Source organism: Octopus bimaculoides, chromosome 1, assembly GCF_046866305.1.
Source record: "Octopus bimaculoides isolate indiv1 chromosome 1, ASM4686630v1, whole genome shotgun sequence".
In the NCBI taxonomy this organism is placed as follows: domain Eukaryota; kingdom Metazoa; phylum Mollusca; class Cephalopoda; order Octopoda; family Octopodidae; genus Octopus; species Octopus bimaculoides.
Window position 1 is genome coordinate 108,031,281 of NC_142928.1, and position 20,290 is coordinate 108,051,570.

A 20,290-nucleotide genomic window follows, 5' to 3' on the forward strand; every position below is an offset into this window, starting at 1 on the left:
AGGGATGAAAGGCAAAGTCAACCCTGTCAGTATTTGAGCTGAGTGTAAAGTTGGAAGAAATGCCACTAAGCATTTTTCTTGATGCTGTAACATTTCTGCCAACTTGCCATATAACCTTGAGACTAATACTAAATTTTTTTTGTTTTTTAATATTAATCCCTGAGACTAATATTAAAAATATTCCTTTTCTTTACAACACACGTAAATGTTTAATATGATTTGAAGCACTTTGCTTTTAATACTAAAATCCTGTAACTGAAAGATATGTAACATTGCAAGATTTTCTGTTGATTAAAGAAATGTTGAAATTTTTTAAAAATGATATTAATCCAGTTCCTCAAAGTTTTTAAAAGTTTCAAATGTACTCAAGAAGAAATTAATGTCATGAAATGAGGACATACTTTATGTCTTTCAATTTTCTTTAACATATCATCTGTTGTTATATCAACGCCCATCACTCCAAGAATTGTTTGATTGTTCTGAAAGTATATCAAGATATAACAAATCAAATGTCATTTTTGTAAAGACAAGAATATTTTACATTAAATATTTCATAGTAATGAATGGAAAGTAAGAAAAATAGCAAGTTGTACATTATTCAGTTATTGGGTCAAATGTTGTATTAAATTTTTTCAACAAGACAAATTTTGACATGAATATTTTCTAAAACAATTATTTAAATTATTAATGCTAAAATTTACATTTGTATTTTCTCTTCAGGATTCATATCATGCATAAAAATATATTCAAGCTACAAAAGTAATCTCATAATATAACTATCTATAAATATATATTAATCAAAACTATAATTTCCAGATTTAGTTTTAGCAATCATATCACGTAGTTACTATTTCAATGACTGAAGATATAGTACTTCTTTTTAGATAATTTCATATGTAAGTTTTGCATAGAGATGATTTGTTTCTTTTTTCTTTCACTGTGTTTATATTTTTGTGTTAATATTGTCTGAGGAAAAGATAGGTTTGTGTGGTTAAGAAGTTTGCTTCACAACTGCATAGTTTTAGGTTTACTCCTACTGCATGGCACCTTGGACAAATATCCTCAACTATAACCCTAAGTTTTCCAACCCTTGAGTAGCTTTGGTGGATGGTGACTGAAAGAAGCCCAATGATGTGTGTGTGTGTATATACACATACACACACACACTTTTTTTGTAGGTTAAGAAAGCTACCATTGGTTTCATGCTAAGAATTCTCAGTAATTATCAAGCCTGCCAAATAAGTATATCGATCAGGGGAAACGACTCCCAATTGTTATCTCTCTTGAATTAGTTCTAGCCACATTCAGATTTCTAAATATAACTATGAATATGGATACACACATATACACGTGTGCACCCATGCAGAATATCCATGCATAATGTGCACACACTCACACCTGCATTATGTCAGAACATATGTTACAATTATGTGCTTTAACTACAGCATTAGGGCTTTTAGCTCTTATTTCTAGCAATGTAGGTGTTCTAACACCCTAGTCATATTTGGTAACAATTATAACTTTCCTTTTTGGTAGCACATTGCACACAGTTGTCTATATTAATTTTTTGTATACACATTAGCGATTCACTAAATCATCCAGAGATTTTTACGGTGAATACATATGTATTGACAGAGAATTAAATCTGGAATCAGCCAAATTGAGTGGTTCCTACTGATGAGGCTAAAACTGCCCAATCAGTATAGGGAATCCTTAACCAGTGTTTTCAGGCCATTACAGTCCCTGTTCGAACACATGTATGTGCTTTAACGACAACATTAGAGCTTTTAGCTCTTATTTCTAGCAACGTATGTGTTCTAACACCCTAGTCATATTTAGTGACAATTATATATACATGAGATCTGATCAATAAGTATCCAGACTGTTGCCATAGTAACAAAGCTAAAGCTGCTTAGCAAAGATTGACCTTAAACTCTGCTGAGCATGCGCACTAAGTTCTAATGTTCTAGCTCATTTCTATTCTTTACAGCAGTGCTTGGAATGAATGTGTGTAGTGTGTGATCATTGTATTGACCAGGACAGAGAAACTTGTCATGTTGATACCTGCTCAGAGGCCTGCGCAAAGTTGCAGAAAGTGTATGGAGAGGAGCCACACACAAGTGTATGAGTGGTTCAGACGTTTCCAAGTTGGTCAAAAAATGTTGATACTGATGAACCTTCTGAGAGGCCCGCAACCAGCAGAACTGAGAAAAACATCACAGATGTGCATGCAGCTGTGAGGGGAAATAATCAAATCACTATGTGTGAGTTATCAGAGGATGTGTAGATTAGCTATGGTTCAGTTCAGTCCATTATCACTGAAGATTTGGGTATGAGACACATGTCTGTCAAGTTTGTGTCAAAAATGCATTCAGCTGACATGAAAGACACTTGGGTTTCAGTGGCATAAGATCTTGATTGCATCAAGAATGATGAAAACTTTTTGAAAATTTTACATAAGCCTCTGAGCAGGTATCACCAAGCTTTTGGCAAAATCTGATGCAGATTCTCTGGTCAACTTTCTGTCATGGTTAATGCAATGATCACACACTACACACCTTCCTTCTAAGCACTGCTGTAAACAGCAGAAGTGAGCAAGTACGTTAAAACTTAGTGTGCATGCATAGCAGAGTTCAAGGTCAAAGATCAATCTGTGCTATGTGCTTTAGCTTCATTATTATGGCGACAGTCTGGAAACTTATTGATCAGACCACGTGTATATATATATATATATATATATATATACACACACACATATAGGTACAAGCATGGCTGTATGGTAAAGAAATTTATTTCCCAATCCATGGTTTTGCATTTAAACTATTTCTGAATGGATTTGTCTGACAGAAACTGAAAGAAGCTTGTTGTGTGTATATTTATATATCTGTGTGTGTGCGTGTGTGTATGTGTTTGTGTCTCTTGCTTTTAACATCACGCAATGTATGTAAATAAAAACCTTTGTCATAAGGCAGTGTCCATTTCCACTTTTCCATGGAAAAAAGTCCAGTCATGAGGAAGTCCAGTCATGAGGAAGTCCAGTCATTGTCTTACTTGGTTGATTACTTTAGATTACTTTAGTAAAGTAATCTAATTATGAAAGTTGTATCATTTAAAATGCAATTTACTAATTACAAAAACAATGAGAATTAAACACAAGAAAATGATACCCACAAAAAAATCTGTAAATAAATATAAAAAGAATCACTTAAAAAGGTAACTTACAGCTCCTAAGGTCCGATTATATACAGGCAGTGTAACAGTTGTTACCATGCCTAATCCCTGAAAAATAAACATTGAAATATTGAAGTAAAAGATAACACTAATCAAGCATGTGAAAATCATTTAAAATGAAAACAAATATTTTTTAAAATAATATTTGATTTTTTAAAATGATGTTTAGTAATTAACTAAAATAATTTACCAAAAAATTGTGCAAGAAGTCAATTATAAAGATTAAAACTTTAAATAAAGTTTAAGTGTATTATCATTATGTTTCAAGCTAAGTTATAGTTAATTATATTAAAGTAATAAAATATATGGGGAAATTGATAAAATAAAAAAGTGGGTAAAGCACTAGTTCTCATCATAATATCACAGACAAGTGGCACCAAATCTGAAAGCACTCTTAAACAAGTAAATCAGAATACTGTACAAGAGCAATTAGCCAGAGTTGCAAAGCAACTTTGTGATAGCTAATAACATTTCAAAAGTAGGCTCTGGTATTTAAAATCTACCGGTAGCTCTCAAAAGGGCTTGATGGGAATATTTACAAATGAACTGTTAAAATGTATTAAAAATTATTAGAAGTTAATGTCACATTCTTAAAATGTTAGGTAATTACAGTAATAAATAAAACCAATCAGTTAGTACTAGTCATTTATAAAAAGTTAATTTTAAATTATCGATATATGATTTAATAGACAGTTTTAAAAAATGTTAAACAGAAAGATAGTGTGCATATGAGTGAAGAAGGTGGAAATAAGTATGCATTGCACCATTAAAGTTGAATAGCAAGAAAGAAAGCATATTGTTATCATAGAAATTCATGCATGCAAAATATGATATACTGGGTCTCACAGATAGGTTCATAGAACTTAAATTTATTTTGAAAACTCTCTTGCTAGGATGGATGCCAAGAAAGACCAAATTTAAAATTTATAGATGCTAGATAACATTGAACAATTTCAAAGTAATAGCTTCTCTCCAGAAAATAACTCAACTCTAAAAAATCATTTTTATTTGTTAAAAATATTAATACAAAAACACTTAATCAATAATTAAATTTGGTTAAGAACTTGATAAATTTAGTAAAGTGGTGTATTAATATAGTTAAAACAGTCAAACTAGCAAAAGATACTGTATTTAAAAGGATGATTAGATATAATATAAAAAATTATACATGTTTAATTTTCATTAAATAAATAAATAAATAAATACAAACGTTAGTAAGAAGCATGTTCAATTTGAGATTTTAGCTTTAAAATATGAAACACAGAGCTACCAGTTATCAGGAAAGAGCTTCTTGTCAGAAAAAACTGCACATGAAATAAAGATTTCCTTGGAGATCAGTATTGAGTCAAATTGTCTTCTCCATTTTAATTTCAAATATTGATGAGGCAACCATTGACTCTAAACTAAGAAGATTGGTGCTTTTGTTCTCTTCAAAAATACTGATCTAATGGACATAGTATAGCAAACAATTATTTTAGAGTATTTTCATCAGGTATGTTCAACATATATTGAAAGGTTTGATAACATATTAGAAAATTTAATGGCATATTTTGCTAAAAATTTTCATCTAGGAATTTAGGAATGCAGAATTGATACTTGTCTGGTATCTTCCACTACTTTGCATAATTTTCTGTTTTATTCAACACACATGAAACAGTTTTTGATTAGTAATTATAAGAGAAATAAAATATTATACAAATTTCCACCAAAAGAAAATCAAACAAGGAACCAGAAGGTATGACAATGCCAAAAAGTAGAGTAGAAAAATATAGAATTAATGAAGAAATCCTACAAAGAAAAAGAAAAAATGGGTAGCCATTTAATGAAGATTGAGAAACTTGGCTACGTATTAAACTAGGGAGTCAACTTGTACAAACTGTATGTACATATATAACATATACTTAAATTTTTCATATTTACTTGAAACTGGCCCTCTTTCTTTGCCATCATTTTCAAGTATTACTTGAAGCAATAAATGATAAAAATTTTATTTGAAAAGAAAAGGTCAACCTTTAATCTTTCACTTATCTTCTGTACCACTTATTTTTTTGCACCCAAGAAGTAATCTTTATGAAAAGACAAAATCAATCATAACAATAGACTTGGCTAGTAGTTTGATCTATCTCATATGATAGCAACTGTCCAACATAGCATCACAGAGTTTCTTCATCTTCATTGAGGTGTTTTATCTACCAGCTATATACACTGACATCTCTAAAATAATTTTAGAATGGTGGTGCCTTCTGGTAGTATAAGTAGAAGTTAGAAAGCTGTTTGTAATTCTTATCCTTAATATCTTTCAGGAAGGCTGCACAGTTCTTTGCAAAGCCCAGCACTTTCTTTTGTGTTTGAGGGTCTTGGTAACTCCACATCCATTGTGCTTTTGTTTTTAAATCTCCATCTACTACTGTTAATGTTTTACTCCAAGTGCTAACATCAAAACTAAAATAACTTCAGTCAATTTTTTTATGTAATGATAAAATATTCTCTTATTACATTATTGCTTCAATGATTTCAAATCTTTTGTAAATTATTATAATCATTTGCCACAATGACAATATGATACTGCTGAAGTAACAATGATGGTGACGGTTATGAAAATGCTTGGAATAACAGTTTTATTCTGTCTTTATAAGTTAGCTTAAGTGTCTACATTTTTCAAAACAATTAAAAATGCAATAGATAAACTTAAATGCAGACTTTTAGAAACACCATAATACAAAATATATCTGAAATATAATTAAATATTTCCATAAAAGTCAGATATTTAAAACAGAAATAACAACTTACAATGGCTAAAAGAGATACAAATTACAGGGTGTATATTAGTTGTATAATTATATACAATCAAACTGTAAAATATACAGAAAGGCAAATCAGCAATCAAAATTTACTAAAAGCTGCTACATCACAGAAAACATCAAATCAACAGTTATATTACATTTATTATTTATTAAAACTCAATAATCTCACAACATATATTTAGTTTAAAGTAGGTTGTAAAGAAAAAGAGTTAAATAATGTTACTAGAATAAAATTCCAATAAAGAGTATTTACTTTTGTTGAGGTTAGGGTTACAGCAAAAAAAAAAAAAAAAGTAACTTCCAAAAATTCATAATTTTTTAAATTAAATATCCCTTACCTTTTCATATACGTAAAAAAATATTTTGAAAAATGTTATGGAAATGTATCCTATCAATTTCTAGTACATTGGCAAACAAACAAAGAATAATAATGATAATACAAGACAGAAACAAAAGATAAAATCAGAAACCTATTTTCAGGAAAATAGTATCTCAACACCTATTTCTTGGAAAATATGTTTTATATACTTCAAAAATTATCGTTAAAAATCATTAATTTCCATAATACTAAAGTAATTTCTGCAGGAAGGTAATATGATAGATATTATTTTCTATGTAAGGTCAAAAATATAAGCAAGCACATACATACATACATACACAAACTCAGCCAACAAAAAAGCCATTACACAGTTACTCGACCTGCTCGAAACAACAGCCAAATGTACCTCAAATCGAACCCTGTCATCTTAGAAAAGGAACGACACTTCCTACAATGTAGTCTGAGATGTGCAAAAAGATGGGATGATCATGAATAGAACACTTTTGATTTTTAGATGTGTTAAATCAAAGCTAATTTATGATTATGTAAACACATGTAAATAATTAAATATTACACTTAAAGGTGGTGTTCCAGCATAGCCTTGGCTGTGATGGCTAAAACATACTAAAGAACTGCTCTTACACACACACACTGACAATTATACATACAAATATGGCTATAATAACCACCAGAATCACAAGTCACACCATCCAAGTTCTGGAATGATATTACATTAGTCAATTAACCTTTATTTCTGTTTTCTTTTACATATTTTTCTCATAAACAATAAGGTTTTCTTTTATTCATTATCATTAAATTGCAAGGTAAACTTGACATATGAATAATCTCTTCCACAAATGAGTAGAATCTGATTGTTTTTGTGATGTTATGAATAATTTCTTCATGTGCCAATGAAATCAATAATTATCTTAAACATTTTTTTCTGTTATGCTTTTTTTTTCTGTTATGCTTCATTCAATGTTATATATTATGAAACAATATAATAACATGAGCTATTCTAATCATGATTATTTAGTGGGAAAGATCTGAAATGGTTTTGGAAACTAATACAATATCTAATGAACATACTACAATACATACTAAAATGAATTCATTTAAATTTTAGCACCAGACAGAATCACAGCATTGTTTGTAGAATGTTTAAAAAGAAGTATTCAAATAACCATTATTTCTATTTTTTCCTAATCTTTTTTACAGAGGATATAAGAGAAGTAAATGTTCACTAAAGTCTACTAAGAGTATGAGAAGCTTATTCACAATAGCAGCAGTTAATTTAAAGTATTTCTGGTTTCTAAAATGTAAAATATACCATGGAACTGAAGTAAATTTGTTTATATAATACAGATTAAGCAGAAAAAAATCTAATTCTAAAAAGGATTACTCAAAAAGGGGACATTGAGAAGGTGATAAATAAATAATTTTGGTAGTTAAATACAAGTTCTAAGAACAGTACAAGAAATAAAGGGAAAATTAGATGATTGTTAATTAAAGTTGTTCACCAACCAAGAGAATGCTATTTTTATAATGTGATCTATAAAAATCTGGACTGAATTTCTGTCAAAAGTGAATGTAATGTTCTAGACGAGAAATTAGGTATATTTGGGATTATAGTCAGTCATTAAGTGCCTACAGCTAAAGTACCTGTTATTATTCCTTAATAAAGAAAAAGTTTCTTGGTACACCTTGGTTTTAGTTTGAGATGTACATTCTTGGATTTGTATATGTAAATGAATATATATATATTTGAAATTTATAGAAAAACAAAAGACAAGGACAGGTGTATGAATAACAAGCAAGTGTATTAGTTTGATGCTCGGGAAAAATGAAGAAGTCTTTTATTTTTCGAGCCTGCACTTTTCAACAGAATGGAATAAGAGAATATAAACAGAGAGAGAATGAAAAAAACTTGTAGATTTTAGAAGTCCAACATGGCGAATGTGTATATATATATATATATATATATATATAAGCTGATAAGAAAATATTTGCCAATGTTCTACGCCATGAGGACCAAAGATTTGAGGTATTTTGTGTTGCAAGACAGTGTGTGAGAGAGAATCGTGATGTCATAGGAGAGAAATGTGTCCACATGGATGATGGTACACTTACACTAAACGAGGCTGCAAAGAGAGAAGTTTGGAGATGCCACTATGAAAGGTTGCTCAATAAAGAGAATGAATGGGAGAAAGAGAGTCTGCCGAAGGTCGACCCAACAGAGGGACCAGCTATCCAAGTTGACAGTACCATGGTAGATAAAGCAATTAAGAGTATGAAGACAGGGAAACGCCCCGGCCCATCAGGAATCACTGCAGAGATGCTCAAAATATCTGGCAGTGTTGGCTATAGCTTAGTCACCTGTATTGTTAATCAGGTGATACACGAAGGAGTCATGCACAATGACTGATGTAGCAGCACCATAGTCAACTGCTACAAAGGTAAAGGTGATGCTTTAGATACAAATAATTACAGAGGTATCAAGTTGTTGGATCAGGTAAGGAAAGTCACGGAGAGGGTCATAGCCCAACTAATTGGGGAGAGAGTAAGTATAGATGAGATGCAGTTTAGGTTCATGCCAGGGAAAAGCACCACTGATGCTATATTTCCAGTAAGACAGCTGCAGGAGAAATACCTAGCCAAAGATAAATCTCTGTACCTGGCTTTCATTGACATGGAGAAGCCTTTGAAAGGCTCCCCCGATCCCTTATCTAGTGGTCAATGAGGAAACTAGAGATAGAAGAATGGTTAGTGAGAGTTGTGCAAGCCATGTACAGAGACGCTGTGAGTAAGGTGAGGGTTGGCAATGAGTACAGTGAAGAATTTCGGGTAGAGGTAGGGGTCCACCAAGGTTCAGTCCTCAGCCCCCTCCTATTTATCATAGTCCTCCAGGCAATAGCACAGGAATTCAAGAGCTCTTCTATGCTGTTGACCTTGCTTTAATTGCTGAGTCACTATCAGAACTAGAGGAGAAGTTTCAGGTTTGGAAGCAGGGACTAGAATTGAAGGGCCTTAGAGTCAACTTAGCTAAAACCAAAGTCCTAATAAGTAGGAAGGTAGACAAAACACAAACCCCTTCAGGTAGATGGCCCTGCTCAATCTGTAGAAAAGGCGTAGGTAGAAACTCTATAAGATGCACCCAGTGTAAGCTATGGACACATAAGATGTGCAGCAATATCAAAGGAAGGCTAACTAGGAAGTTAGTTTTTGTATGTGGCAGATGTTCAGGAGCAATAAACACTGAAAATGTGCAGAAAACAACTTCTGCCACATTCCAGGGAGAAAAACTACAAGTAGTTGATAGCTTCCATTATCTAGGTAACCAAGTTAGTAGTGGGGGAAGGTGCACTGAAAGTGTAGCTGCTAGAATAAGAATAGCCTGAGCAAAGTTCAGAGAACTCTTACCTCTGCTGGTAACAAAGGGCCTCTTGTTCAGAGTAAAAGGCAGACTGAATGACACATGTGTACGAACAGCCATGCTACATGGCAGTGAAACATGGGCCGTGACTGCTGAGGACATGCGTAAGCTCGCAAAGAACGATGCCAGTATGCTCCAATGGAAGTGTAATGTCAGTGTGCATACTCGACAGTGTAAGTACCTTGAGAGAAAAGTTGGACCTAAGAAGAATCAGTTGTGGTGTGCAAGAGAGACGATTGCACTGGTATGGTCATGTGGTGAGAATGGATGAGGATAGCTGTGTGAAAAAGTGCCACACCCTAGCAGTTGAGGGAACCTGTGGAAGAGGCAGGCCCAGGAAGACCTGGGATGAGGTGGTGAAGCACGACCTTCGAACATTAGGCCTCACTAAGGCAATGACTTATGACCGAGTTCTTTGGAAATATGCTGTGCGTGGGAAGACCTGGCAAGTCAAGTGAGACCATAATCCGAGGCCTCTGGCAAGGGTGTAGCCAGCCCACTTATGCATACCTTTCCTTCATTGGACACTAAATTCTGCTTGCAAAGCCTGTTGGGGTGAGTGAGGTCGAAATCAAACCATATTCAACGACTGGCCTCCATGCCAACCTTCCTTCATTGGATACTAAACTTGGCTTGCAAAGACCTGTTGGGGCAAGTGAATTCGAAATCGTGTTGACACCTGTACCAGTGGAGTGCTAAGAGCACCACCTGAGCGTAATCATTGCCAGAGCAGCTATCTGGCTTCCATGCCAGTGGCACGTTAATAGCACCATTTGAGCGTTATCGTTACCAGCGTCACCTTACTGGCACTTGTGCTGGTGACACGTGAAAAACATTCAAGCAAGATCGTTGCCAGTGCCGCTGGACTGGCTCCTGTGCAGGTGGCACATAAAATACACCATTTTGAGTGTGGCTGTTGCCAGTACCGCCTGACTGGCCTTCATGCCGGTGGCACATAAAAGCTCCCACTACACTCTCGCAGTGGTTGGTATTAGGAAGGGCATCCAGCTGTAGAAACTCTGCCAGACCAGATTGGAGCCTGGTGCAGCCGCTGCCTCTCCAGACCTCAGTCAAACCGTCCAATCCATGCCAGCATGGAAAACAGACGTTAATCGATGATGATGATGATGATAATATACACTCATCCATATAATAGTTTATGTGGAAATTGAATTAAAATTAGAAAGTAATGGATCCATATAATTTATTCCAATTTTTTAAATTTTCAAGTAACTGGACTAACTATGTACATAATTCCTCATCTCTTAAATATTGGACTAACTATTCAATGAATTCTAGTGTGGCTGAGTACTCCACTTACACTAACATCCTTAACATAATCCTTCAGTAGAATTTACTTGACACAGTGTGTAAAAATACTGTAAAATTACTTGTACTGTCTATCTACCAAATTTCTACAAAATATCCATCAACCTACAAGGCTTGAAAGTAAATGAAATCAGAAAGCTCTGAAAAGCAAGAAGTTTTAATTCTATCATTGAAAATATTCCTAACGGTGCTAATACTTCATATGCAATATGATATTGATGAAAACATGATTATCTGATAGGTTTGTTGAGATTTAATACTGCAAGATAGTCTAATTTGAGAATGTGCTTTCTTGCCATGTGTACAGAGAATAATTTTAAAATTTAGTGGAAGCAGGAATCTAGTTGAATAATTATCATGAGGATAAAAATGGGAGTATTCCAATGTCTGTTTATTAAGGTGAAATTTTCAAGTTAAAACTTTGTATGCTTATAAAATAGCTAAAAATCTTAATGAAACTCAACATCCTGTTGCAATTGGATTTGTTAGAGTATTTAATATTTTAGACATTAGACAACATTATTGATGCACAAGAAATATAACTTGGGAATTATTAAGGTTTTTAAATACTGTAACATCTAACTGTAAAAAAATGAATTCCCAATATAATTCCATGTGACCATATCACATTGAGCTACTAGATAGAAATGTTAAAAATTGGCAATACCATTTCTTTTTGCTGTTAAAAATTATAACAAACACACACTCATCCATCCATGCATATACACCAACATAATATTCATATATGTAGATACATGCGTATGCTTACATTACACATATATATATAAAACAACTTTACAATTATTAAAACATACTCAGAAATTGTACAACCAAAAGCAGATGAATGCCACAAAAAATATCACAAAACTAATGACTTGATCAAACAGAAAAATCTATTCTTAAATGTGTAATATACATATATATATGTATATTATTTTTGTTGGTAGTTAATTTATAATATATTGTTATATATATATATATATATATATATATATATATATATATATATACACATATATATATACACATATATATATACACATATACATATATTTATATACACAAATATATACATACACACACACACTTACACCATAAATAATTTAAAATATAGTTCCAACAAAACAGCATATCCCAGGAAAATATTCTGTATAAATAGTAAATATTTCAATAGTAAAAATCAGCAAGACATGCAAGACACAGAATTGATAGCACATGTTGGTTTTAACACACACAAGCCATGCAACTACATGTCCCAAAACCAACAAAGGCTTAGAATATATCTACGACATAACACAACAGCAGCCTAAAATTTCTCTCCTCAGTTTGACCTACATGAAAACGTAAAGCAAAACACAAATGTAATGAAATTGTTGCAACATCAATTTTCCCTCCAAATCTCAACCTTGGACAGCAGCACAGATTTCTTTGAATAAAACACACCAAACCAAAACTTTCAAATGCTAGCCATATATGTCAAGTACATTTCTGGCAATCACTTGATCTACCAAGAGAATCCAATGCAAAATGTAGGATAGATGTTAAATGAGATGCAACATGCTGTCACATTCCAAATAGCTAATTAAAAGATGAAAAAATCTACAGCCAGCATGAAAACAAACGTCCTTTTGAATCTGCATGTCACTAAAACATTTTTGACCAAGTTTTTTAATAGAGCTACTTAACAACAACAAATCTCAATTAAGTTCAAACTTAAAAGTTTTCAAGCTTCATTGTTATATGTTTCTGTTGGTCACACAATGTTATATTGGTTCATCAACTAACTAATATACTTATTCTGGTGAAGGTGGTTGTCACACAATAGATACATACTTAGAAAAACTGTAGAAATACACAAATATGCCATCAACAAAAAAACATGTCCTCATAGGGCCTCTTGATACAAATTGTACAACTAGAGACTAAAAATAATGCACTGAGACTGGTCTAGTTAGTTAAACTAACCACATCACTGCACACACAATTTAAAACAAGAATGAGAATTTATATTGGTTATACTTATGTGAATACTAATGATGAACAAAACCTCAACCTTGAGAATAATACTGGCAACTTGAAAACAGAGTGTTGTGACTCTGAAATATTGACATATAAATATTGTAGTCCTAGCAACAGGCTTTTCATTTGTTTATCACCATTTATAAATTTAAACATAAAAATGGACAAATAAAAACAAATGTACAAAACATCTAAAAAGTTGATTTGCAGGTACTGATAAATCATGATCTACAACTGTAAAAGATAGGCCTTCAATGACTGATTCATGAATTCACCATAAAACAATATAAGATCAAGACATGGAAGTTTGTGGTATAGGAAACTGACAGAGGTAACTCCTTTTAATTTTCAAATCAATAAAGTAAAGTATTAGCAGTGTAATAGCAAAAGGATCAAATTTACAGAATCTAGGAACCTTTTGTTCATTAGCAAAACAGCCAAAACTTCATTATATTTGTATGTAAAAACATTTTATCATGATATCTATCCATAAAAATTTATTACAGTAGCTATGAATAAACATACAAACAGGTATGTTATATTTAAAAAATTATTACGATGTAGTTTAGTGTGTATTTCATCTTTTGATATTTTTACTTGAGTTTTGATAGTAAAAATTCTAAATATACATGGAAGTTAAAATATACTAAACTTAAACCGTATACTCAATTCAATACGCTTAAACTAAAAGCTTGGCACACATATTGTATCTGTATGTCTCAGCATGCATGTGTAAATATTTATATGATGATGTAAAATTCTTCTTCATTTTAGCTAAGTTTAGTAACAAAGACTCAAAAAAGTAGCAGAGACACTATAATGTAGGAAATAATTAGTTATATATAAAGATTATCACAGCTAGAAAGAGGTATAAATTCTGGGTTATATGGAAAAAAAAATATATTAAAAATTAGCAGGATTGTTTATTGAAAAGTTTGTAGACACAGAATCAAATTTGAAATAAATAAATACAGAAATAATAAGTAGCATCTCATGGTGTGCATTTAATTTTTTCTTGATTATATAGTTGTAGTCTACAGTATAAAATAGTTACAGTTACTGTTTTAAATTCTCAAAATAAGGGCAATAATAAAACAATAGTGAAGTGGTAGTAATCATACAGCACCAGACTATATGCCTTAAAGTATTGTTCCACTCCTCAACATTCTGTGTTCAAATCCTATAAAGGTGAATTTTTTAAATAATCCTTCTGTCTGATTAACATAGTACCAGTGATGTCAAGATGATTTCATCAAACTAAACTCCTTTTCCACAAGTTTATCATACTGTTTCCATATAAGAAATCAATATTAGATCAATGAAATAATAACTATTTCTATTGTTGAAGGTTTCTCATTTTTATGATCTGTTTGTTAAATGTTTTGAATAGTTTTGATGCAAAGCTAAAAACAAATAAATATAAAATTACATCTGTTAATTTGCATATCATTTTCTATTCAAACAATATTTCAGATAATGGAAAATATGGCAGATTGATGGGAAAACAGAAGAATATGTTCATGTGTAAACATGTTTTGATCAATAAAAGGATGCAGAATTTGATTCACACATTTCAGTTGTTTGTTGTAGATATCTAAATAGATTGTCTAGTGTGGACTGAGGATTATCAAATAAATATTTTACTTAAAATCATACTGGTGCTGCAGCACTGGCAATAATAGTCATTAAAAAAATAATATATATAGGTAAAAGTTTCTCACACGTGTACATGCACACACACACACACACACGCACACACACGCACACACACACACGCACACACACACACACACACACATACAGCTTTGTGGAGCTTTTTTTCCCCAAATAATTTGAAAGTTTTGTTGTAGTGTTTTAAATGAAAAAATTACAATTCCACTATAATTTTTCTTATCAGTCTACATTTCTGCAGCACCCAGTTACAAATACTCAGCACACTAGAAATGGATAATCTTATTTGAAAGACACTGAACTGATTTAATAATAGACTGTTCCTACACTGTAATTTAAAAAATTATATTTAAGATGAAAAAAGATTTAAAAAAATTTTTTTTCAAAGAAAGAATGTCAAACAATTTAAGCCTAAAAAGTGATAAAATCAAAATATGGATTAGATGCTAAAATGTTAGGGATAAAATTTTAAACTTTCTTTCAGAATAAAATGTTATAGCTAAAACTAGTTATTATTTGATTTAATGAGGGATAATTTTAGGAAATTTTCAATCTTAATGACTTTTTAATAAATTTGAACATTTTTCCTAAATTTCTTGAAATTAAGGATTTTTAAAAAAGATGTCCTGTATTCATAATGATATTTTTTAATAAATTATTATAATTCATTTCAAAATAAAGAGGTTAATAAATCCTGTTTAATTTAGTTACTCAAATTAACTCCAAACTTGTATTATATTAATCAGTTAGGAATAATTAGCTTAATTTATAAAAAGATATTCATGAAAACACTCAGTTATGTCCAGGCACTCTATATGATTGTTTTATTCATTGTCAATGAACAAGCTCATTTAAAATGCTTGCAATAAGGGACAATTGTTTGTTTATAATTATTATTAACACAGGTTATTAAATATATAGTTATACCACACATGGTTTTTCAAAGGGGGAATATTTTGACTGTTTATTCAAAATATGTTAAAATGTATAAAATGTTATAAAATTCACCAATTTCTGGTAAACACTTCTTATTGTACATACACTCAACACACATTCTATATTCTAATTTACAATATATCAAAAAAACTTTTAAAATCTATTAACTATTGAATTATTAAAACTAAGATATATTATTTTATTCAAACATTGATTTCCCACAATGAATAGTATACTTATTAAGAAACTACTTATCAAAGTGAAGTTGGCTGTACTTAAAGAATGGAAAATACAATAAATTACAATATAATTGAAAATTCAATAGTATTACTGAATAATATTATACTATAACAGAACTTGGTGAAATGTGAACTCACTACACTGGTTTAAGATGATAGGATAAAAAAAAAGGAGTTTGGACCTGCATGCATAATAGGCGATATTTTTGTTAAGAAAGACTGGGTACATCTTTTAACATCATAATATGGTTTTTCATTGATGATTTAAGAATACCAATTTCTAAAGTAGAAAATGTTGCAAATAATATAAACTGAAAGAAAAATACTAACATATTGTGTCATAACTGTCAACAAAATGGGCTTTATTCTTAGTTGAAACTATATCACTAATGCAGCTAATATCCTTAGGAGAAGCTTTAGCATCACAACTTTATATTTCTATTATGCTTAAATAATGGAGCTTTGTGTTGAGTCAAAAGGAATCCATGACTAAAACCATAAATACCTATACAGATCTATCCATAATTAAATTTAAATCTATGGAAAATACCTCTTAAAACATCTGACAGTGTCATGTACAACAATAGGGGAAAAAAAGAAACCATATTACTTTGAAGAAACGAGACAATTAAGTCAGCACTAATTAAAAAATAGTACATGAAGTAAAATGATACATATCACAAAGGTCACATTCTGTGCTACATAACTATGAAGGCAAAATATAGATAGTAAAGTACCAACACTTTGTACTAATTGATCTTCTGAAAGTATTCTATAACTTAAAGGATCACTGATAAAATTACAGAAACAAAGTTAAAATGTTAAGTGAAAAATCTGATATATGAGCAGATGTTCTTAAAACTTTTTGCTGTTTCTTTTAGAATTCTATATCATACTTATTTTTGTTGCAGGTTCAATATCCTATCAAAAGGAAACATTTTACAGCTAAAAAAAGAAAGACCAAATTAATGTGGCTGACTACAGTTGTTAGAACCATACCAGTTCAATATGTTTAACTTAATGCCCAGAATTCTAAATCATAAATAATTGCATTTCAATGAAAAAGAGTGAGTCAGAGAAGAATGAGCAGCACTCATTCTTTTTTTCAGGGTTTTTTTTAGGCTGGTGGGGAGAAGTTAACTTTAGATGTGAGACCAAGGGCCAAGTGGTGGTGGCAACCATGCAATGTGTCATGTCTACTACCCAAGAACAGCAACATTCCTCTAATAGGTTTTTTCTCAGAGCTTCCTTCTTCTAAATTTCACTCACAAAATGGCTTAAAAAACTTGCCCAAGGTACTGTGCAGTGGAAATGAATTCAAAACTAGTTAGTTGCATAGTGAACCTTTTAACTACAGTTATGTTCATACTGTTCATAGGGATTAAAAGAACTGGCATAAAAAAGAGCATTTCTAATGCATAGACATGGATTACATACAGTCTAAGAGAGTCTGCTAGTAGTCCACTCTCAGAATCTTTCCTACAAATGCCTGTAATAGTTCAAATTATACAATACTGTTACTGTATAGCAGCTGTATGTTTTCAATACCAGATACTAGTGAGAAACCTTACAAGAAAACTAGATGTGATTTGGATAAAAAAGAATGACATGCCTAAGCTTTTATAAAGAATCCACCAAATAGTAAAGTCATATAAACATAAATCCAGCTAATATCAGAGTGAATCATGCAATAAACTCTCTAATGCAATAGTTAGGTTTTTTTTTAGGGATGTACTATCCCTCTGAGCTCAGTATATTTTTGTTTTGATGTGTAGGACATGTGGTGTCTAAATTAAAATGAAAGTACTGAGGTAACATTTTAAGGCATTGAAAGTGTTTCTGCAATTACTTAACCTTCTTGCTAAAGGTAGAGCTAAACATTTCACAACACTCTACAATCCATAAAATAGAGATCACATATTTTAAATCTTGAATCTTTACAACATGCTAACCATAAAAGTTATGGTGTTATGGTTAGAATTCTGCCTGAATGAGTGACAATGTTTAATTCTCCACCCATCCCCCGAAATCCTACCAAACATATCATTTCCATCTGAGAAAAAGAGAGAGATAGAGTGATTGATCTTAAGATCCATAAAGACAAGAAGAGAAATGTTGTTGCTGATGATAAAAGAGTCTTTATATGCAAGTTTAAACCATTGTATTGTAGCAAAAATCTTGAGAAAGGATAAAGGGAATAAGATATTTGAGAAGTGGAATTTGAGCTGAAAAGTTTTGGAATTTAAAACTCAAGTGTTAGGAATATATAATAAAGAAGTTGTTATCAAATTTGTGCTGCTGGGCTGGTTGTACAGAATAACCAGAAAAGATTACAAAAGGAGAGAGCATATCAAACAACTTAAGACTTATGTATGTGGTTTAGGGACAACAGGCAAAATACTAAAAACAGGCCAAGCTGGAGAAAAATGTAATCTAACCACTTGTAATACCTTTCAAATCAATTATTCATCTTATTTTAAGCGTCTATTTCTATATAAATATGTGAGAGAGAGAATAGAACAAATCTACTTTAGCAGTCTTGTAATGTTTTCATTAATGTACCCAGTCTTATTATTTATATACGTATACATATATATATATATATATATATATATATATATATATATATATAGCAAGTTACAGTAAACAGCACACTGACTCTCAAGAATATGGATGCTAGGTTGTTGGTCAAGCAATTTTAACTGTATAAAAGCAGGTAGTTGCCTAAACAGCATACTTGCAAATGAAGTATAAATACCATTTTGTCAGAATAGATGTTCACCCACTCACTGTGTTTGGCATTGTTTAGCACCAATGGTCGACTGAGAACAGGAAGATATTCCTTTGAACAAATCAAGGTTTTCAAGTTAGCCAAATCAAAGGATTACATTGTAAAATATCCAATGGGATACTAAAAATGGAATTTACATTAATGTCTTTCTAAAAAAGGAACGGAAAGTGTATCTTAATAAAAAGAAAATAAAGAAACAATTATGTTAGTTCTGGATAGAAACAGGATGCAAGAGTGAGTTTATATATAGACTAGCTATTTGAAAAAGTATAAAAAGAAGAAAAAAAACTACGAATAAAATCAAGAATAGTCTTTCTTATGATGTCAGTCAGGTCCATTTAATATCTGTGTATAGTAAAAAAGAGTGTAGAGTAATAGAATTGTCTACATGAGAAATTAACACTGAAACACGAGTGCCTAGTAAATTATGTGAAATTTATGGACATTTGGAAGCTTATGATAATGATAGAATATGCAACAGAAATCAGCTAACTTGCTGAGAGATAACAGATGCTTAAATTCGTTCCTTACTATATGTATCCTCAAGACTGAGATAAAAAAAAATATATATAAAGCATTTGGTATGAAAATAGTACTCCATTATCATAAATCTATAAATTGAAAGAGGCTGTCCAAAACTTCAAAAATTTAGGCTTGTGAATTCAGTATATTCTAACAAACACATAATATAGCAAAACAAGTTTTAGTATTATGTTAGACTCTAACAATTTTTAAAGTTGATCTTGAAAGTATTGTTTTAGAAGTATGAAAGATGTGCTGAATACTATTGCACAACCATAACTAGAACTGGAAACAAGAATTTTATACAAAAAGTCATCAATATAAATGTTTATTTTTGTTTAGATGAGGTGAAGAAAAGCATGAACATTAATGTAGTGAAGAGAACATTAAGCTATTTATAAATTAAAATTTTGGAAAATTTTCCCAAGGTTTTAATGATTCTCAATTAGTTTTAGATTTTATTGAAACTGCTTCCTTTCAGATTTAAAACAGACTACATATTCACAATTTTCACCAAACAGAAAAATAACATATACTCAAAGGGATAAACCAGACAGTTGATATATTTCTGACAGTATTGGAAACTATTTCATACACTCGTCATGATATAAGAAAATGCTTCAGAGTTATGACTTGGTAGTTTCTATGTGTAGAAAAGAACAAATACTGTTTTTGATGAAAATGTGATTGTGCTTTTCCTTGCAAAAAACACAAAAACAAATATTAATGGACTTAATCAGTAATGCAATCAATGAGTTGATTAAAAAGCAGTTAGAAAATGAGAAAGCTGATGTTGTAATGGCAAAAACCCTTTCCCAAGATAATAAAACACAGATAAGAGACATCTGTTATGTAAGGGGAGTGATCAATACATAGTGGCATAGTAAGTGCCAAGATTGATTGGGAGATGCTCAAAAGAAAATATTTTGATATTTATAGGATTTTCTCTTCACAAAAAAGGTATAAAAGAAGCAATAAATATAGATGATCAACAAA

The 20,290-nt window shown here is 31.3% G+C and overlaps 1 protein-coding gene across 14 annotated transcripts in view; it reads right to left on the minus strand.

Annotated features, from left to right (window-relative positions):
- LOC106868291 (voltage-dependent calcium channel subunit alpha-2/delta-2) overlaps positions 1–20,290 on the minus strand; it is a 222,500-nt gene that overhangs the window by 46,965 nt on the left and 155,245 nt on the right. For 10 of the 14 annotated variants that reach the window (XR_016242740.1, XR_016242739.1, XR_016242738.1 and 7 more), the window contains 2 exons: positions 3,223–3,279; positions 402–479 (listed from right to left, as the gene is read on the minus strand). Coding sequence is in view for 8 of the 14 variants with exons in the window: in XM_089355837.1 (XP_089211963.1) it covers positions 402–479; positions 3,223–3,279 (135 nt within the window). In the remaining 6 variants the exon portion in view is untranslated. Of the gene's footprint in view, positions 1–401; positions 480–3,222; positions 3,280–18,739; positions 18,824–20,290 lie in introns of all 14 variants that reach the window. The other 4 variants (XR_016242737.1, XR_016242734.1, XM_052969103.2 and 1 more) reach the window with 1 other exon arrangement.